Source organism: Phyllopteryx taeniolatus, chromosome 6 (genome assembly GCF_024500385.1).
Source record: "Phyllopteryx taeniolatus isolate TA_2022b chromosome 6, UOR_Ptae_1.2, whole genome shotgun sequence".
Taxonomy (NCBI): Eukaryota; Metazoa; Chordata; class Actinopteri; order Syngnathiformes; family Syngnathidae; genus Phyllopteryx; species Phyllopteryx taeniolatus.
Window position 1 is genome coordinate 15,410,100 of NC_084507.1, and position 22,188 is coordinate 15,432,287.

At 42.2% G+C, this 22,188-nt stretch overlaps 1 protein-coding gene across 3 annotated transcripts in view; it reads right to left on the reverse strand.

The window, feature by feature from the left end:
* Positions 1-22,188, reverse strand: part of megf8 (multiple EGF-like-domains 8) — a 65,098-nt gene that overhangs the window by 40,711 nt on the left and 2,199 nt on the right. For 2 of the 3 annotated variants that reach the window (XM_061777829.1, XM_061777832.1), the window contains exons 3-17: positions 18,223-18,386; positions 17,940-18,149; positions 14,570-14,750; positions 14,394-14,482; positions 13,196-13,409; positions 12,864-13,047; positions 12,225-12,370; positions 12,037-12,147; positions 11,808-11,959; positions 10,106-10,207; positions 9,869-10,016; positions 7,834-7,997; positions 3,868-4,065; positions 1,487-1,684; positions 1,154-1,417 (exon numbers count right to left, since the gene is read on the reverse strand). In XM_061777829.1, the coding sequence (XP_061633813.1) occupies positions 1,154-1,417; positions 1,487-1,684; positions 3,868-4,065; positions 7,834-7,997; positions 9,869-10,016; positions 10,106-10,207; positions 11,808-11,959; positions 12,037-12,147; positions 12,225-12,370; positions 12,864-13,047; positions 13,196-13,409; positions 14,394-14,482; positions 14,570-14,750; positions 17,940-18,149; positions 18,223-18,386 (2,525 nt within the window). Of the gene's footprint in view, positions 1-1,153; positions 1,418-1,486; positions 1,685-3,867; positions 4,066-7,833; positions 7,998-9,868; positions 10,017-10,105; positions 10,208-11,807; positions 11,960-12,036; positions 12,148-12,224; positions 12,371-12,863; positions 13,048-13,195; positions 13,410-14,393; positions 14,483-14,569; positions 14,751-17,293; positions 17,916-17,939; positions 18,150-18,222; positions 18,387-22,188 lie in introns of those variants that run through there. The other variant, XM_061777830.1, reaches the window with a different exon arrangement.

Sequence of the window (22,188 nt, forward strand, 5' to 3'; positions counted from 1 at the left end):
TCCCTTCTCTCTCATTTTCCTCATTCATCAACTCCTCAAAGTATTCTTTCCATCTATCTAGCACACTACGGGCACCAGTCAACATATTTCCATCTCTATCCTTACTCACCCTAACCTGCTGCACATCCTTCCCATCTCTATCCCTCTGTCTGGCCCACCTGTATAGATCATTTTCTCCTTCTTTAGTGTCCAACCTGCCATACATGTCATCATATGCCTCTTGTTTGGCCTTTGTCACCTCTACCTTTGCCCTATGTCGTTTTAGCTCCAAGACATACTTAGCCAACTCTTCTTTTAAAATAACCCCGACTCTATTTCTCTTCCCATCTACACAATGGTAAAATAGTTTAAACCCTGCCCCTAAACTTCTAGCCTTACTGCCTTTCCACCAGGTCTCCTGGACACACACTATATCAACCTTTCTCCTGAGATTTTCCTGTCATAGTCCCCACATTCAGTTCCAGGCTCTGTGCTTTCCTCATCTCTTTCTGCCCAAGAACCCACTTTCGACCTCTTCTTCTTCTTCGACTTCGACCCACTGAATTTCCACCGGCGCCCTGCAAGTTGACGGCGCCGGTGGGGGACGTCGTTAACCCGGGCCACGACCGATCCGGTATGGAATTCTTTGGATGAACGCTCATATTTGTTTGGCAAAGTTTTAAGCCGGATGCCCTTCCTGACGCAACCCTCTGCATTTATCCGGGCTTGGGACCGGCCTCCAGTTTGCACTGGCTTGTGGCCCCCATAGGGCTCCATTTAATTATTCTCTCTTATTCTTGTAATATTCAAATTTTATTCTCGCAATATTACAACTTTATTCATGAACATTTCTATTTTTTTTTTAGTAATTTAATGTATCAACTTTATTCTCGTAAAATTTTAACAGTATTCTTGTAATATTTCAACTTTTCTTTTTCTGACTTTTTGTTGTAATATTTCTGGCTTTTTTCAAGTAATATTTCAACTTTACATTTTCTTTAATTTCTTGTAAAATTATGCCTTGAATCCTATGTATTTTTGACTTTTTTTCTTTGTGAAAGTGACTATTATATAATACATATAATAATATATATCTATATAATAAATACACACACACACACATATATATATATATATACACACTGCAAAACCTTTTGCGGCATTGAACACATACCTGAGTACAAGCTGAGCAGTCCCTGTACTCTTCACACAGGGTGCAGTGCTGGGGCGCAAGCAGCAGATGGCGGTCAGCCATCTCTCCCATTAATTCTCCCAGGTCTGCCTCAGGGCAGGGCTCCAGTTCGGGGCTGTCCCGAACCAGGCAGCGGGAAAGAGATGGGCACCAGCCGCAAGACTGGTCCGACAAACAGGCCAGACAGGACATGTAGCCTGAACAGGAACCTGACCGGTAGGGCTCCAGGAACAGGAAGGAGATTTCCTGTAATTCAGAAGGGGACAAGATAAAATTGCGGTTCCTGAGATGAACTGGGTGAAAAATAATACTCACGCTCCCTCCCGGAAGAGTTCTGTTCCAGATGAGGGCCATCTCACTTGTCTGCCCCGACCCTGAGTTGTTTAAGTAGCCCTCAGCCTGGACCAGGTAATGGTTACCTCTGGTCAGGTTGGAGAACAGCCTACTCCCGTCGGCACGAGACAGCACCTTTAACTCTTTCTCCTGCTGAGCCACCCAACGACCCACCAACTCCTGCTCGAAGAAAACAAAACAATGCCAATGTCTACTCGACCAGTGGGGGGGCCATATAGGAGCCGCTATATAGGGTCCATTATATATACACTGGGTACGGAAAGTATTCAGACCCCCTTAAAATTTTCACTCTTTGTTATATTGCAGCCATTTGCTAAAATCATTTAAGTTCATTTTTTCCTCAATGTACAAACAGTACCCATATTGACAGGGGGAAAAACGGAATTGTTGAAATTTTTGCAGATTTATTCAAAAAGAAAAACTGAAATATCACACAGCCTTAAGTATTCAGACCCTTTGCTCAGTATTGAGGAGAAGCACCCTTTTGAGCTAATAGAGCCATTAGTCTTTTGGGGAATGATGCAACAAGTTTTTCACACCTGGATTCGGGGATCCTCTGCCATTCCTCCTTGCAGATCCTCTCCAGTTCTGTCAGGTTGGATGGTGAACGTTGGTGGAGAGCCATTTTCAGGTCTCTCCAGAGATGCTCAATTGGGTTTAAGTCAGAGCTCTCGCTGGGCCATTCAAGAACAGTCACAGAGTTGTTCTGAAGCCACTCCTTCGTTATTTTAGCTGTGTGCTTAGGGTCGTTGTCTTGAAGGTGAACCTTCGGCCCAGTCTGAGGTCTGGAGGAGGTTTTTGTCCAGGATATCCCTGTACTTGGCCGCATTCATCTTTCCTTCGATTGCAACCAATCGTCCTGTCCCTGCAGCTGAAAAACATCCCCACAGCATGACGCTGCCACCATCATGCTTCACTGTTGGGACTGTATTGGACAGGTGATGAGCCGTGCCTGGTTTTCTCCACACATGTCGCTTACAATTAAAGCCAAAAAATTATATCTTGGTCTCATCAGACCAGAGAATCTTATTTCTCACCATCTTGGAGTCCTTCAGGTGTTTTTTTTAGCAAACTCCGTGCGGGCTTTCAAGTGTCTTGCACTGAAGAGAGGCTTCCGTCAGGCCACTCTGCCATAAACCCCGACTGGTGGAGTGCTGCAGTGATGGTTGACTTTCTAGAACTTTCTCACATCTCCCGACTGCATCTTTGGAGCTCAGCCACAGTGATCTTTGGGTTCTTCTTTACCTCTCTCATCAAGGCTCTTCTCCCCTAATTGCTCAGTTTGGCTGGACAGCCAGCTCTAAGAAGGGTTCTGGTCGTCACAAACGTCTTCCATTTAAGGATTATGGAGGCCACTGTGCTCTTAGGAACCTTAAGTGCAGCAGATATTTTTTGTAACCTTGGCAAGATCTGTGCCTCGCCACAATTCAGTCTCTGAGCTCTTCAGGCAGTTCCTTTGACCTCATGATTCTCATTTGCTCTGACATGCACTGTGGGCTGTAAGGTCTTATATAGACAGGTGTGTGGCTTTCCGAATCAAGTGCAATCAGTATAAACAAACACAGCTGGACTCCAATGAAGGTGTACAACCATCTCAAGGATGATCAGAAGAAATGGACAGCACCTGAGTTAAAAATATGAGCGTCACAGCAAAGGGTCTGAATACTAATGGATGTATGATATTTCAGTTTTTGTTTTTTAATAAATCTGCAAAAATGTCAACAATTCCGTTTCTTTTTTTGTTTTTTTTCCAATATGGTGTTCTGTGTGTACATTAATGAGGGAACAAAATAACAATGATTTTAGCAAATGGCTGCAATATAACAAAGAGTGAAAAATTTAAGGGGGTCTGAATACTTTGCGTCCCCACTATCTATCACAAAGTTGAAATCCATCCATCCATCCATCCATTTTCTGAGCCGCTTCTCCTCACTAGGGTCGCGGGCGTGCTGGAGCCTATCCCAGCTATCATCGGGCAGGAGGCGGGGTACACCCTGAACTGGTTGCCAGCATATTACAGGAATAAAGTCAAAAATAACAAGCATATATATATATATATATACACACTATCTATATTCTTATTATATTATATATATCAATATATCATATATATGACATATATTTATTTATATGCTTATTTTTTACTTTATTCCTTTAATATTTTAACTTTGTTCTTGAATGTATGACTTTTGTCTTGTTTTATTTGACCATAAATGCTAAACGTTTATTGTTTAAATAATCTGTTTTGCTAAATTTAGTAACGCTATGGGAGGACTTAATAAAAAAGGAAAAAGGCTCCCCAAGTATGTTTTCAACTGTCACGTTGTGCTCCTTTTACTCACCAGCTGGCTCGAGTTGGGGCCTGATGCCATTCGAGCCTCAAAGTGGAGTCTCTGGATGCGAGCCCACATGGAGACAGTCTCTGTGGGAGGGGTCGTGGGCGCCCCCCACAGAGGGTGGATAAAGCCCCTGAACTGCAGGGCCACGTCCATCTCGGTGGTTGGGCTGAGAATGATGGTGGTGCTGCGCAGGATGGAAACCTGGCGAGAGCACGGGGGACGGAGTGGGGGAAGTGGAGACACATCAACAGCGGGACTATTCCAGAAGCACTATTCTCTACACCACTGAAATACTTGAAAGATGACATACTATGGAAAATGGAATTCTTAATTGCTTGTATAGAAGTAGTTGGGTCTCTGGACTGCCTGCCGACCCACCAAGTGTGAAATCAAACTACCAAGTAAATGTAAATGCTGCCTATTTCTAAAAGTGTGTCTGTGAGCTTCACCGCCTCAATACCGCCCTAAGACAAAGATTCTATGCCCATGATTTGGCAGCTAGACTGGGTGACAACCCCCATTTTCAAGCACCAGTCAGACTACACAGAAGCTGTATCATGTCAAAACCAAGAGAACAAATAAGCGTACACCAGTCCGTTCAGATGTGTCTTCACATGAACTTGGTACGTGGTGCAAAAAAAGGCTGGGGACCGCTGTACTGTGCAGAGAAAAATATAAATTTGTCATCGATTAATCGATTTCGACTCAACTTTCATCACATTATAGTCGACTACAAAAGAAGTCTTAATTCGTTCAACCCCTAGGGAGCGGCAGCGGTATTCATGTCCGGTGACGTGTTCGCTGCATGCGCCACATACACGGATCCACACACTAACTGATATGTGTAATTCGGCAGATTGGCGATGAATTGATGCATCCACAGGTGAAAATACGATGGTTGCTTCTACTATCTTTAGGGAGGCTTGGGTGGGCTTCAAAGTTTGCACTTGCTATTATAGACTGGGTGAGAAAATACCCCTTGTCTTAATGGTAACAAAAGCATTGGCCCCGCAGTAGAATGGTGAACAGTGGATTATCTGCATTGGACAGGATCGTCGCCTCAAAACGTATTAAGAAACCCGAATACTGTTTTCAATTATGAACAACGCAATGTGTCTGCTTTACAAGTAATAAACTATGAGAGGATTATAAAAAAGACAGAGAAAAGGAGAAAAACTTAAAATGCCAAGAGCACAAGTTGAATTAGGCTGGCTTTACACTACATGGTTCAAGTGACAACTCTGTAAAGAGTGGGTGGGGGGCGGGGGGGGGGACGCATGGTTAATACAGCATGTGGATAAAAATTGGATATCAGACTCGATAAATAAACCCTGTCAATGCTAGATTAATGCTTAAATCAATGAGGGTAAGAGTCAGGGCCAGGCCAACTAAACACTATAAAACAATTGATATTTTCATTATTTATTTTTTACTTGTGTTGTTCCTACCCAATGATGACACTTACGTAGCTGTTTGCATGCATTTTTTACACACGCAGCAAAGTCCTACCTTTTCAATTTATTTTATTCTTTATTTCAGACACAGGAGGATCCATAGCACAGAGTAAAAAAACAATTTAAACCAAAAAAGAAAAACAAATATAGTCTGGCTTTTAGTTGAATTTTAATGTATGCATGAATCTATATTTTTTTTCCGTTTTTATTCTCAGGGCATTGAATTGCTCACAACTGGACTGTTCTCCTTGTTTTCGAATATATGGACTCTCTCACTCCTCTTTCAAACCATCTGTCTTCCCCGTTCAGAATATACACATTTTTGTCCTCAAAAGAGTCCTGTTTCTCTTTGAGGTGCAGGCTGACAGCTGAGTCTTGACCTGAGGAGTTTACCCATCTGTGTTATGCCATGCGTCTGCTCAGTGGTTGCTTGGTTTCCCCGCATACACTCCTTGAAGTCTCAGCGCCCTTTGCACAATGGTCATTGCACCGGACTATTGCAATATTAGTCATTCGAACTGCTCTAAGTGCTAGAGGACTCTGCATCTTTTTGCACAATTGTTTTTTGTCAATGTCTTTATGTCTCCAAAGTGTTCTGTAAATTGACTGTCTGTTGTACTAGAGCGGCTCCAACTACCGGAGACAAATTCCTTGTGTGTTTTGGACATACTTGGCAAATAAAGATGATTCTGATTCTGATGTATGTATTTGTGCATTCCTCACTGCAATTGACCGCATTCTTCTAAGACAAACAGAACAGTCCAGTTGCGATTGATTCAATGCCCTGAGAATGAAATGAATTGAATGAATATTGAAACATCTATTCAATATTAATGAGCATTCACAGGCATGTTTCTATTTTTATAAACTTTCATCAATTATTTACTTTTATTCTTATCCTGTTTGTTGTAAATGAAGTAATTAAATCATCTTTTTTTGGGGTAGGCTGATGTGTCATTCCGTTTCTCATAATTTATACTATATATATATATATATAAAATTCAATTATTTTTCTTTATTCTTGTAGCACTTTTACTTTATTCTCGTAATATTAACATTCATAAAATTATTACTTTGTTAAGTTTGTACTCTGATAATTCTAAAATTGTGACTTTCTTGGAATATTTCATATGGATCATCAGTCCAATGGAGCTTGTACAGTGCCATGAAAAAGTATTGGTCCCCTTCTCAAATTCTTATATTTTTGCATAGTTTCCTCATTTTAATGTTTAATATCATCAAACAAATATAAATATCAGAGAAATATAAGCCAAATGAAATTAAAATGCTGTTTTTAAATGGTAATTTATATTTATTAAGGAAAAAACAATATTCAAAGTTACCTGGCCCTGTGTGAAAAAATAATTACGCCCTTGTTAAATCATGAATTAATTGTGGCTAATAATCTAAAAAAGCTGCAACAAAGTGACACGATCCACAGACATTCCAGAACAGTCGAGAAATAAAGGAATGGAAATCTATCATTCTGAAAATATTATATGGACTGACGAGATTAAAGATGATCTTTTTGGAAGGTGTGTGTCTCGTTACATCTGGAATAAATGTAGCACAGGATTTCAGAAAAAGAACATCATAACAACAGTCAAACATGGTGGTGGTAGTGTGATGGTACTGGGCTGATTTTCTCCTTCAGGACCTGGACAACTTGCTGTGATTGATGGAACCATGAATTCTGCTCTTTAACAGAAAATCCTGAAGGAGAATGTTCAGCCATCAGTTTGTGACCTCAAGCTGAAGCACGCTTGGGTTCTGCAGCAGGATAACAATCCAAAACACAGCAGTCAACTCCTGAATGGCTTAAAAAAACAAAATGAAGCTTTTGGAAGGGCTTAGTCAAAGTCCAGACTTGAATCTGATTAAAATGCCGTGGCATGACCTTAAAAAGGCCGTTCATGCTCAAAAACCTTCCATATTTGTTGAATTCAAACAATTCTGAGAGGAAGAGTGGGCGAAAATGTCTCATTGCCAGCTATAGAAAATGTCTGATTTCAGTTGTTGCTGCTGAGGATGGCCCACTTTGAATCGATGGGTAACTGAATAATTTTTTCCCCTTAATAAATCACCATTTAAAAACAACATTCTGAGCTCCACACAGGAAGGGCTCATCCAAGATTCAAATGCAGAACTGTCAATTACTTGCGGATTTTTGTTTTTCGATAACAGCAAAATATAATAGCAGGGCCCATGGTTCAATTTATTTAGCATCAATAAGACTTCGTTTCTGTCAAATTTGGACTTTAATGAAATTATGTCTTTGCAATGTTTGATTGAATGTTATATTGTAGCTATGTCACTTTGTAATACATGTAAATGTCAAAAACAAGGCACCAAATGGGAATAGGGTATTTAGACTTAGTGTCAATCCCAACTTACATTACAACAGTAATATTGGAAGGAAGGAAGGAAGGAAGGAAGGAAGGAAGGAAGGACGGATACGGTGAGTAAAGAGGGGAAGGACTTACAAGCATAACTATTTGAGACTGGGACTCCGTACCTTGTCAGGCTGGGAGTCGTTGCGGGGATGCTGGAAGGTGAGCAGGTGCAGTCCTGGGACATAGTTCTCGGTGCGACAGGAGTGGAGGGAGGTTAGGAAAAGGGTACGCTCCCCCCACCAGCCGTACGCTCCTGAGATCTGGTCCACACGGCACGCAAATTGCTCTGCGAGATCGAGAGGGAGAGGTCAGTAACACTGGGGAACACAATCTGACCTCGTGAGATCTCAAAATACTGAACTGTGGTGGGTGGCGTAGGTGGTCAGACAGGCGTCAGAGAGAGGTGAAACACTGGCGAACATGCGCCGGAGAGATGGAAGAGGTGAGTCAAATTACCTTTTTGAGTGACCTCTACTATCTCAACTGGGTGTCGTTGAGCCAAGTGTTCGTGTTTCTCAGTGTCAAGGACACTACCCTCCCCTCAGTACATTAAATATTACACACAATGAAATAAACCAGTAGTGGGCAACTGTTTCATGAAATAACTTTTGCACTCTATATGATTCACAATGGCAGTTCTCAGTCAAATTCACTGTAACCGTATCTTCAGACATATTAATACAGCAAAAAGAACATAAAAAAACAATACAGTGGATCCTCTCATTTAGATCAAACCAATATTTTGCAACAAAATTTGCCATTTATGGCACACAAACTCTACGTTTTGCTTTTTCTTTAGCTTTTTGTAAAAGTTGAACTGTATCCACAACAATTGCAGCGAGGTTGCTTTTTAATATGGTACCTTGACGTACAAATTAAATTCATCCATGACTAAGCTCAAAACTCCATTTTCTCATATCCCAAATACATTTCCCCTCCAAATTACCTTACTTGAAATGTGAGAATTCATTCCAGCCCCCAAAAAACATCACTACTTCATTTTTTGTGTGTGTGTTCTTAATGAAGTAAAATAGCACTGTATAATAAGAAAAATTGATAAAACATAACAGGAGAAAAAGTAATTAAACTGGCGGCACAGTAGGCGACTGGTTAGCACATCTGCCTCACACAAAAACTGAGTTGGGGCACTCATAAGTCAAGGTATTTGTCGAATTTGTCAACTGCATTTTTTTAGTCTGACCCTCTATTTTCAGTAGTGTTTGTGTCGGGTCACGAGTGAAATAGAACGAGGGAAGGGTACACCCTGGACTGGTCGCCTACCAATCACAGGGCCAAAAAGGTAAACAAGCATTCACATTCATACTCACACCTATGGACAATTTAGAGTCTTCAATTAACCAAACACTCATGTTTTTGTAACGTGGGAGGAAACCTAAGTACCCAGAGAATATGCAAACTCCACACAAAGCCGAGATTCGAACCACAAACCTGTGACTGTGAGGCAGACGTGCTACCCACTCTCTCCCATGCTGTGTATTTTACATTTATTGAAATATCCATCCATCCATACACTTTCTGTACCAATTATATATTTTAGTTATTTTTTTTTTACTCATGGAGTCATTTCCTTTATTGTTCATTAGGAAATGACTTAACTTCAAGCCAGCCAAAGGTAAAAGAAAAAGTGACTATGGAATACATAATCCAATTAGTCAACTACTTAATTCAATGATCTGAATAATTGCCAATAAAAATAGTCGTTAGTCATAGGCCTATTATACTGTATGTTGGCAATATGAGGACCCTAGAGCATATTGCTGAGCAGTTTCTATGTTGTAACATATAATACTGCAATAAACACTGGGACAAACCAAGAGTATTTTCTTTTTAGTTCTACAGCATATTTTTCTTACTATTGTACTATTACATCTTAAATTATATGACCACAAGACTGTGGGTGACATAGAGCTAGTGAGGATGGCTAGCAACTGTCCATTGATGTAAGCGCCAATAAGAATGCTTCATCCATGTGAGAAGCCCTTCCTTGACACTGAGAAAACACCCCAAAACAAAACATTTCTTCTCTGACACGCACCCAACCGGTATCTAGTCCCTCCCAATATAGTTCCGTCAATGTGCAGCGCAGCCCTGGGACCACCGCTGCAGGTCCTTCCTCCCTCCCTCCCTGTCTCTCACCTGACACAGGCAGGCAGGACTCGTTCTGAACACACCAGCCGAATTCACCGGGTGCTCGGGCTAGCGTGGCCGGCGTGCCGCTGAACACTAGGCAGGACTGACAGTCGGACAGGAAGCGCGCCAGGCCCAGACAGCCGGTGCTGCCGCACTGTGAGTGAGAAAAAAGGGAGTTGGACATTAGTTCTGACAGTACTCCTGACAGCCGGTTTTTGGATTTTGTTTGCTCTACAATGTTACCTGATTAGTGGGCTGATATTCTCGACAACGGCCTTCACACCAGCTGCATTCTGGGTTCTTCAGACACATGCTTTCATCCAGGGCCTCAGCGCAAAGAGCATCCTAGTCAAGAAACACATATGGACACTAACATTTTTTTTTTTCAATACAGTTTTGTGGCGCCTTCACGTACATGACACTTTAGCCCCTCTTCCAGTTTGGTGGTGGTATCATAAGCTCCTTTTACACTTTTTTTTTTAAAGATGGGATTCAGCCGCCCTTATTCTGGGTTGCTGTTCTGTTTAAATGGCATTGAGATGGAATGTGGCGATGAAATGCATGCATGCATCCATCCATTCATTTCCTATACTGCTTATCCCCACAAGTGTTGCAGGTGACTTGGAGCATATCCAAGTTGAGTTTGAGTGAGAGGCAGGGTGCAGCGTGGACTGGTTGGCAACCAATCGCAGTGCACAGATAGACAAAGAGTCAATCAATCTCACATTCAAACCTATGGACAATTTGGAGTTTTCAATTAACCTAAAATGCATCTTTTTGGAATGTGGTTGTGGGGGTAAAACAAAGTACCTTAAAGCAACTCACACAAGCAAGCACAGGGAGGACATGCAAACTCCACACAGAAGGCCAGAGCTGAAATTCAGACTCCAGAACTCCCCGCCCCCCAAAAATAAGAAACAAAATTGAGGGGAAAAAAACACGGCAAAATAATCTGACAATAGGTGACTGATGAAGGTGAGGCTCTTCCTTCCCTGCCTCCCCACACCACATCCCTGATCGGAAGCCCATTTTACACTATTTTTTCCCCAGGCTGCTGTTCTATTTAAATGGCACTGACATGGAACGTCACAATCTGAATCAGCTTTATTGGCCAAGTATGTTACAAGACACACAAGGAATTTGTCTCCGGTAGTTGGAGCCACTCTAGTATAACAACAAAAATCCACTATGACGAAACACACATTTAGGACATAAAAAACACAAATGTGGACAGTTACTGAGCAATGAAAGTGTACCACTAATGTGGTGACACTGATATAATGGCAATTGTGCAAATGATGGAGTCCTCAAGCAATTTAGAGCAGTTTAAAGTGATTATAGTGCAATGATTTGGTACAGTGATGATTGTGCAAATGGTGCAGACAGTTCAGTCGTAATCAACAACAGAATGCAAATAGTGCAGTGTGATAAAACAGTGAGTGTACGAATAATGTATCCTGACGTAGGGACAAAGTCAACCTAGTGATTTTGCGGCTTCAGAGGAAGTATCAGACACCCTTTTTACAGTACATTTTGAAGATGGGAACGCTTTTCCCAGTTGCTCTTTTAAATGGAACAGAAATTTAAAGGGGAGGGGGAATAGGGGCAAAGTTAACAGGGTCATTTTCCACCTACGGAGGTAGTATCGGAAACCCTTTTATCCTGTCTACAACTTTTTCCAAGGCTGCGGTTTTATTTAAGCTGCACTAACATGGAATGTACAGTCAACACGGTGATTTTCACTGTGATCTTTCGAGGAAGTAACAGAAAACCCTTTTAAAGTGCCTTTTAAAGCCGCAAACCTTTTGGTTGCTATTATAAAGGGCAAAAATGAAAGTCGGCGCAAGAATTTATCAACATTAAAAGTAGTATCAGATTTTGTGTTTTGTGGGTCTGATGCGACTGATTTTGCTAGATCACTGTGTGAAAGAGCCTTTTCTCTTACCCTGTCACCTTCATCGCTACTGACAAACAGCGGGACTTTGAAAGCCACCAGGTCTCCGCGGGTGACACCATTGTAACCCCCGGCAACAAGCAGCACCCGCCCCTCCATCATTGCGGCAACGTGGGAATAGCGCCCGTTGATGGCCTCCCCACCTGAGAAAAAACAAGGATACAAAAAAGGCTAAACCAGCAAGAAAGGGAAGAGTCAAATAAAGAGAAGAGCAACTCACTGAGTGACCATCTCTCGCCTGGCAACACCCACTGGTGACAGCCCAAATGGTAAAAGAAGATCTCCTCGTCGTAGCACTTCTCCTCTTGGTAGTGGATGTGAACATTACCACCTAGACAAACACACAAAGATTTATTAAGACCGGGAAAGATTTGTTAGCTGGGGCCTTGGTCCCCCCCTTTGGCTCACCATAAACCACCATGTAGTTTCCAATGACAGTTGCTGAGTGGAAGGCCCTCTCTCGGGGTCCCGTCGCCGGGTAGCGGGAGCGGAACGCTGTCCAAAAGCGTTGGTCCACGTGGAATGCGTCGGTGTTGTTCACCCTCACGCTGAACCTGAGAAAACACGTAATCCCATCAGTTTGTGCCGTTTGACAAGTAGTAGCACTGAATGGCTATGTAGATATCTACTTCGGCTGCTTGCGACTTCCAGATTTGTGTACGTGATAGGACTCCCTGGCGGACTCCGTATTTACCAGATTTTCATGAATAAATTTAGATCTCAATGCATTTGAGTCCCATCTGTTAGTGAAGAGCACTCAGTGAAGATGTAGGCTACTACGTTAGCTTCTTGCTACATCTTGTTTTGTGTGAAGTACTTGATAGCACTCACTGACTTTTGTGAATAAGGGACTTTGATTTGAATCTCTATGCATTTGAGTTATATCTATTTGTGTTGTTTGAAAAGAAGGAGCCCTAAGTGGAGATGTAGACTGCTATGTTAGCGTCTTGCGCCAGCCACCAACACCAGGTGTTATAAATAGAAAGAAAGTCTAGAATGTTTCCGCCTTAACCTGACATTTTTGCCTTTTTATTTTCAGTTGTGTACCTGGCGGTGGTCGGCCGGTGACCCCCGTAGACCAATAGGGTCCTGGAGGGGCTGTGGAACACCATGGAGTGGCCAGCAGTGGCTGGGGGTTTCCCACCGGTGGGCTGGACGATCTCCCACCGCCCAGAGCCCCGCAGGCTGAACCGATACAGGGAGGGGGAAAACATATCCTCCTCAGTGCGACCTGACATATAAAGAGTAGAAACGGCATTGATGTAGAATCATGCTTGCAAGCTCTGCACATATAGTATTCCCTCACTAAATTGAGGCTCACCTAACACAGCCCTGCTATAGCACAGTGGAAGGTATCTATTTCTCTGTTAAAAACCCACCTCCAAACACATAGAGATAACTGTCCACTACGGCTGCTGCGTGATTGGCCAGACTGGGGGCACCTCCGGTATTGGGAAAGCCAAGCTGCTGCCAGTCGTCCTGCAGGGGACGGTACATCCAGACGTCGCTCGCCAAGGAGCCGTTAGACAACTCCCCGCCGAAGATTACCATGTTCCCCGCCCACTCCACAGCAGTGTGGGAGTGCCGTGCCAACTGTTGGCAGAGAGAGAGAGCCATTAAATTAATCACAATCACACAAACAAATTTTTCCTTTCACTACCCCGGAATTTTGGTTAGAGTTACAAACTGGGATGGCCATTCAAACTATTCAGGGCTAAGCGACTTCACATTCAAAAGCACAAGTCAACTTATGAAGTGGTATAAAGGGAAAAAATATTAAAGCAAAAAAAATAATAATTATTCATTCATTTCTAGTTCTCAAAATGGTGCTGGACCAAACTTTTTTATCCTTTATTTCTTTAACACTACTGTTTTTCAGGGCTTTAAGCATTGATTCCTTCAAGGGAAATAAATTAAACTACAATGCACCAAATTTAAACTGTACTTAAGCAATAAAGCTAATTGTTTTGAGTTGCTCTGCAGCTAATTTTGGCATCAAAACTAACTTTTTAAGCCTCTCATTCTTTCAAGCTTCTAGCTAAATTAAATATTGTACAGTGTACTTAATTTAAACTACACTGAAACATAACTACTTTAGTGTTTTAGTTTTTTATGCTTTGATTCCTTCAAGCATCAAGTAAATTAAATATTCTACAATGTGTCATGGTCTGTGTTTTAGTTTACCGGTCGATTCCATTTAGTTTTGTTTCATGCTTTCCCGTGTCCCATGTTGTTCATGTCTTGTATCTTGTAGAGGTGTTCGTGACTTGTTTTAAGTTGTTCGGCAGCCAATTTCACCAGCAAACAAGTTTTTTATTTTTCGATTCCTTCAAGCAAAATTTAATCTTGTACAATTTACTCAATTGAACTTGTACTTATGTAATTTCCTGACTTGTTTTGAGTCGTTCTGCGGGTTGTTTTCGGCAGCAAACTAAAGTAGTTGGGCCTGAATACTAGTGTACTACTACTCTATCCCTTGGCTATTTGGAAGAAAGCATGTCAAAGATATGTCATCCAGGAACAGTTTTAAATTTGGGGGAATTTTTTTAAATATATGTCACCTTTAACAGTACTTACAGGCGAGTGACCGTAAGACCTGCTCTCCCACTGGTTAGATGTGAAGTTGTATTTATTCAAGTCACCAAGTGCTCTGTTCAGGTCAAATCCTGGAGGTTTTGAAAGATAATTAACATAGGAGTCACACTGTTCACTTCTAATGGAAATGTATTTAAAAAACCCAATTTTACTCTCACCTCCAAACAAGTACAACGCTCCCGTGGAGGACAGGTACACGCCAGCGGAACCCGTCCTGGGCGACATGTAGGGGTCTCCCTCGCTAACGCGCCACCACTGTCCCGCCCCGCTGTCGTCATTGAGACCAAGTTGGCAACTGTGACCCAGGAATCCGGAGTTACAAAGGCAGCGCTCTCCTTTCTGATAAAAAAAAATGACAAACAATCAGTACCTACTGGTGACTCTTGTGATTTGTTGTGTTTGATTTGTTGTGCAGTAAGGCCTTGAAAAAAAAACCATCTGTATTTTTTTCCACAAAAGAAAATGACAAAAGACATTATGCAGAACAACTTTTGTTTTTAATTTTTTTTTTCCTTCTGGGATTTTTTTTGGGGTATTTCTACTGATACCAAACAAACTTTGAAAGTTTTTTTTCCCTCACCATTACCTTCCACAGAAATAATATTTTTTTTCTTTACAGATAATGTGAAATAAGGATGAAATGGAAACAGGTATGCAAACACGATCCTTAATAAATTGGAATATTGAAAGTTCAACAATTTTACATTAAGTGAGCCGTCATACTGCATGGCTCATCAGGTTCATATGGCTGATAAAGACTAATACCGCACCCCCTCTAATATAGAAAATACTGCAACTACTATAGTGGAGTACATGTTATGCAGCCCATTTAGCCATGCATGTGCCTTCAAAAGGCCGGGCCTGGTAGACTTCTGTATCAGTGTGCATAAGTGTTTTACTGTTCTCCCAACGTTCAATAAACGACTGAAAATTGCATCGGCAACTGTGGCTCTCCTTCCCCAAATGCAATGACATTACAGTAAGTTAGTACAATGAACCCGTATTTGCGGTTTGGCGTTCACAAATTTGCCCATTGGCGGATTTTGGGGGGAACCTATTCAGTGTTCGCTGAAAATCTCTCGATATAATCAGGACAACGCAATAGCAGTATTATTCTGGCATCATGTGGCATCTATAAAAAAATTAAAACAATTTTATGGGGAGTGTCAATTACTTGCAGACTTTCGCTATTTGCTGAAGGGCCCGGTCCCTATCCCACGCAAATAGCACAGTAGACCTGAGTAGGGTTGGGCATTGAGAATCGAGAACCGATTGGAACCAGGACTAACATTACGGTTCTCCCAGAATCGTTCAAATTTAAACATTTCGGTTCCCAGTTTCGATGCCTAGCCCTCCGGCCCCGAACAAGTTAAAACCAACGAAGAAGCGCCAAATACCAATGAAGAAGAATGCGCACGAAGACGTACTTGTGCCCAATGGTGGCGGTGGCGAACAAAGGTGTGTCTTAACTTTGTTAAAATTAATGACCAGTCACCTCAATGCAACACTTGGAATAAGATTATATTGTGCTAAGGAGGCTTTCACGATGTGAAGTGTCTGACACGCTTCAAGCCTCAGCCGAGACCGCACGGAGCTTCAGTGAAGTCAACTCTCAGTCAATTGGGTGAGTGAATCAAAATAGAATACACTGAACAAAAATATAAACGCAACACTTTTGTTTTTGCTCCCATTTTTCGTGAGCTGGAATATCTAAAACTTTTTCTCCATACACAAAAAGGCCATTGCCCTCAAATATTGTTCACAAATCCGTCTAAATCTGTGTTAGTGAGCATTTCTCCTTTGTCAAGATAATCCATCGCACCGCACAGGTGTGTCATATCAAGATGCTGATTAGACAGCATGATTATTGCACAGGTGTGCCATAGGCTGGCCACAATAAAAGGCCACTCTGAAATGTGCAGTTATTTCACACAGCACAATGCCACAGATGTCTCAAGTTCTGAGGGAGCGTGCAATTGGCATGCTGACTGCAGGAATGTCCACCAGAGCTGTTGCCCATGATTTGAATGTTAATGTCTTCACGGATGAACCCCGGTTTTCACTGTTCAGGGCAGACAGCGTGTGTGGCGTCGTGTGGGTGAGTGGTTTCCTGATGTCAACGTTGTGGATCGAGTGGTCCATGGTGGCGGTGGGGTTATGGTATGGGCAGGCATATGTTATGGGCAACGAACACAGGTGCATTTTATTGATGGCATTTTGAATGCACAGAGATACCATGACGAGATCCTGAGGGCCATTGTTGTGCCATTCATCCACGACCATCGCCTCATGTTGCGGCATGATAATGCACAGCCCCATGTTGCAAGGATCTGTACACAATTCCTGGAAGCTGAAAACATCCCAGTTCTTGCATGGTCAGCATACTCCCCGGACATGGGACCTATTGAGCATGTTTGGGATGCTCTGGCTCGGCATATACAACAGCGTGTTCCAGTTCCTGCCAATATCCAGCACTTCGTACAGCCATTGAAGAGGAGTGGACCAACATCCCACAGGCCACAAACAACAACCTGATCAACTTGATGCGAAGGAGATGTGTGAGGCAAATTGTGGGCACACCAGATACTGACTGGTTTTCTGACCACCCCAGACCCCCACAATAAAGCAAAACTGCAGAGAGTGGGCTTTTATTGTTCAGTGTACATCTATGCCAACATAGAGACCGCTAACAAGGTAAACGGTTGGTTGCACTTTTGCACTGATGGTTTTTAGCGTTTATTGTAGTCTTCAAACCAACTTAAGAAATGATGACAGAAAAAAAGCTTAACATTGAGCTAAAACTTCACCGTAGCATCTTTACATCACAATGAATTGGGACAAAATTCACATTAACGTTGTCTTACAGTATCACAAACACTAACCTTGTGTCTCATCGGTGGGTATGGAAAGGAATTGTTTGATAACATTAGGTTCAACCATAAAAAAAAAATGAAATCAATAAAATTTCACTGTTGCCGTGTGAAGTTAGTTTTCGTGCCAAAATGCCGAGTTCCGGTGCCGTACCCTTCAAAATAAAAGGCTACAAGCTTAAAACGGGAAATCAAGTCAAACCTTATATACACATATAAAACATTTGATGTGATAAAACAGTCCCAAATAACGATTTTGACAATGCTATATTTAACTTTTAGCTGAAACATTAGTTAATAAATATTAAGTCAACTGGGTTGGTGTCACACACATTGCCTTTTAGTTCATAGGTTTGATATTGATACTGGTTACAAAGAACCCCAGAGACAAATGTTCATTTTAGTCTTTACTGCGGGCTGCTAAGGAAATGGATGTTCATAATTTGGACACCCTTTATTTAAACCATGCAAACTTTTTTGACCCAGCACCCTAAAAGAATCGGATTTGAGAATCGTTTTGAACCGAAATCGAAATAAGGAAATGGGACCGGAATCGCTCAAACTCAAACGATGCCCAACCCTAGTCCTGAGCAATAAACTTGAAGCTTGGTAAAATCATTTAATTGACCAGCCCTTGTGTGTTAGTTCCGAACCTTACCTTGTCACATTGGCCATGCGCTGCGCAGGCTTGAGAGCACAGGGGCGTCGTGCAGGCCGCCCCACCCCAGCCCTGGTGGCAGTAGCACTTGTGCGTGGACGAGTCACAGCGCCCGTGGCCACCGCACGCACCGGGACATACGGAGAAGGTGTAGGTAGCGTTGAAGCCAAGCAGGTTGTAGTTGGCATCACTGAAGAGATGAAGCAGCATCTAGAAAAACATGAAGACAGAACGTCAGGTTCCAAATTCAAAGTGTTGGGACGATTGGTAAAAAGACAAGGACCTTCCCGGACGTAGCCTCAATCGACTGCGGCAGGGTGTTGCCGCTCAAACTGGCCAGCAAGGGGCTTTGGTAGGAGTCCCCGTCGTATACAAAGAGGTAGTCATATGTACACTCTGTGTCCATGAAGGTGAAGTTCAGCACAATGCGACTCCTGCTGCTCGGTGCTGGAAGGACAGAAAGATGAGGGGATGAATCTCAGATGATGTGATGTGGAACCTCTTAAGTGCACCATTGGGTCCATTGGCGTTCGAATGTCGGCTACGGCCTTTCTGTGTGGAATTTCCATGTTCTACCAGTGCTAGTGTGGGTTCTACCAGTGCTAGTGTGGGTTTTTCTCCAGGTATTATGTTCTTTGAAGAACCTAAATTGTCCCAAGGTGTGAATGTGAATGGTTGTTTGTCTATACATGCCTTGTGATTGACTGACAACCAGAAAATGGATGGAAGCGTGAACTACCCCAAACATTACAACAAAAACCAGAGCTGTATTTGTTTTTGCTTTCTTGGGCCGGCATTTTGATTATTCATGCGTATGCGTGCACAGAGTTTATCTACGGGGAAGCGTGGAACGCCTACAGACGTGAACCCCGAAATGTAGTATGAATGGAATCGTGTGCATCTGCGGTTCGTGTGCATCTGCGGTTCGTGTGCATCTGCGGTTCGTGTGCAAGTCAAATTGGTCTGTGGACGCGCAATGCGGAAACTATGATAGAGCCTTAAGGCCCGCTGCACACCGCACACACCGAACACGACTGAACTGGACAATCGAAAACAAATTACAGTTGCCAACTCACACCTGGCGATAGACTCTTGCACACACAGAGTCCCCTCCAAAGGTATTGGAACGGCAAGGTCAATTCCTTTGTTTTTGTTGTGTACTGAAGACATTTGGGTTTCAGATCAAAAGATGAATGAGACAAAAGTTCAGAATTCCAGTTTTTATTTCATGTTATTTATATCTAAATGTGTTAAACAACTCAGGACTGAGCACCTTTTGTTTGAAGCCACCCACTTTTCAAGTGATCAAAAGTATTGGAATATGTGACTGATGGGTGTTTCTCGTTGCTCAGGTGTTGCCTTTTAGATTGATTGCTTAAATATTAAATATTGCTTGTTTTTGGCTTTGGGTTTCAACTGTGAAAACTGCATTTGCTGTTAACAGACATGCAAACACCAAAGGCCTGAAAAAGGTGACAAAAAAACATTGTGGGTCTGGGGGAACTCCCAGGCCTCTGCAGAGAATTGTTTTTATTTCAACATAAATTAAGAAATCTGGAAGACTCTGAAGAGTACCATAAGGAAAAAAAAAAAATTTTTTATAAATTCTTCACGGAGAAAAACATTTATTTACACCGCTCAAGTACATGTTGATGTGCAAATTTTAAGATTAAAATTAAATTTGCCTCATTTCTTTGCTTTTTTTTTGGCCTCCAAATTGAGCCAGGCCCATCTTCACCTGAACCTGATGCCTGCTTCGAGCTGTGCCACATGAATAGCATACCCCTCTTTAAGCAGTCATTCTGGAAAAGAATTGACTAAAATCATTGTCTGTTTTACTTCATTTTTCACTATTACCAACTTCAAAGGCTAATCCCAAAGGCATCCTCCATGAAAATATTAAGCACAATATTTTTCTGATTTTATTGGCCATTTCTGAATTTGAAGTTAGTTCATTCTGTGTTGTGACATAATCCCTAACATCGCTCCATCGCTTAATACATTTAATATTAACATCCGTAAACTAATTAATAATTGTAGGCGCGTTTCCTAATTAATACAAGATTTACTAGCGGATCAGCTCTTGTTGCCGATGTTACCACAACCCACAGCACCTCAACGCAAAAATACAAAAGACCAGTGCAACAAATACGACACAGGCTGCTGATCTGATGAGCAAAAATGATGCTTAAACGTAAGAGTAACAATAAAGGATGTCCGCTCCTGATGTGGGCAGATTAGCCAAACATTGTACTCAAGTAAGAGTACTGTCACTTGACAATAATGTGACTCAAGTAAAAGTAAAAAGTAGTCCTCCAAAAAAATACTTGTTTAAGAGTAAAAAGTACACAGTGAAATAATTACTCAAGTACTGAGTAAATAGCACAAAAAAAAAAAACATTTGCTATTTACTGCACCGTGTTTTCTCAAGTTATAAGTGAGCTGAAATATCCACGTTTGGGCAGAAATCCACCCGTCCATTTTCTCATCTTCATTTTGACTTTCTTCACTAGGGTCGCGGGCGTGCTGGAGCCTATCCCAGCTATCATCGGGCAGGAGGCGGGGTAGACCCTGAACTGTTTGCCAGCCAATCGCAGAGCACATACAAACAAACAACCATTCGCACTCACATTCACACCTACGGGCAATTTAGAGTTGTTAATTAACCTAGCATGCATGTTTTTGGGATGTGGGAGGAAACCGGAGTGCCCGGAGAAAACCCACGCAGGCACGGGGAGAACATGCAAACTCCACACAGGCGGGGCTGGGGATTGAACCCCGGTCCTCAGAACTGTGAGGCAGATGCTCTAACCAGTCGGGTTTAGGCAGACAGTACCAGACAAATACTACAATACATGAAAGCTGTTGTTTTGGTTTGTCTAAATGTAAACACGAGTAGCGCGCCTTTGCCTTCATGGTAACGACAACCTTCCCAAAATGGTGGTCACGTAGGCACGACGATCAACCAAGCTGGTTTATCTAGTGTTAATGCCTATGCCCGGGAAACTCAATAGATGTGTGAGGTCATGTGGCTTTCTTGTGTCGTTTGATTGGTGAACTAGACTTAAACGTCACTAGCACTTAAATTAGATTGACGCAAACAGCGCCCAATGCGAAAGTCGAAGTCATAGTCTCGCGCACGAAAGTTGATAAATAAGCAATAACTGATCAATAAAAATAGCGAGCGACATTTAGATCACTGTAAAAGTAGCGTTACCGCTAGCTGCCAGCGTTCAAGGAGTATGAAACAGCCTATGATGTCAGCGACGACGACGGTGACCCCCCCAGCCCCCACCCCACCAGAAAAACTCATCGGATCTATACGATTCATGTAAATGGTCCATTTTGAGTTAAAAACAGTGAATTTCGCCAAAAGGCGACTGAGTTGCATGTATATGTTAAGCAAACACGAAGACCAGAGAGCTGTCTATGGGAGAAAGACAACCCATTTTGAAGCTGAGAGAAGAGGGAAAATCAATCAGAGCTATTGCACGAACATTAGGCATAGCCAATACAACATTTGTAATAAGTTAATAATGTCTGTTTCAATACTTTTGCTCACTTGAAAAGTGGGTGGCTTCAAACAAAAGGTGCTCTGGCCTGAGTATTTTAAAACATCTAGATGTAAATACAATGAAATAAAAGCTGGAATTATGAACTTCCGTCTCATATTCATCTTTTGATCTGAAACCCAAAGGTCTTCAGTATACAACAAAAACAAAGGAATTGACCTTGCCGTTCCAATACTTTTGGAGGGGACTGTACCAACTCGCTGCAACGGAAAAACTGCAAAACTGGCCCTGGTGTTCTTATTGGGGAACAACGATTTTAGCTGTCACGTTTTGATTTTATTTAACAACATGGCATGATTGTCAGGGAAGAAACAGATAATAATTGCTCCATTCAATTATTGCATTCTTTCATTTTGGCAAGAGACTCTCCATCACTTTTAAGCCACCGGTACATATGAAATTATAAATATTATAAACGTAGTTAATTGTAACATCCATCCATCCATCCACTTTCTGAGCTGCTTCTCCTCACTAGGGTTGCGGGCGTGCTGGAGCCTATCCCAGCTATCATCGGGCAGGAGGCGGGGTGCACCCTGAACTGGTTGGCAGCCAATCGCAGGGCACATACAAACAAACAACATTCGCACTCACATTCACACCTACGGGCAATTTAGAGGGATGTGGGAGGAAACTGGAGTGCCCACAGAAAACCCACGCAGGCACGGGGAGAACATGCA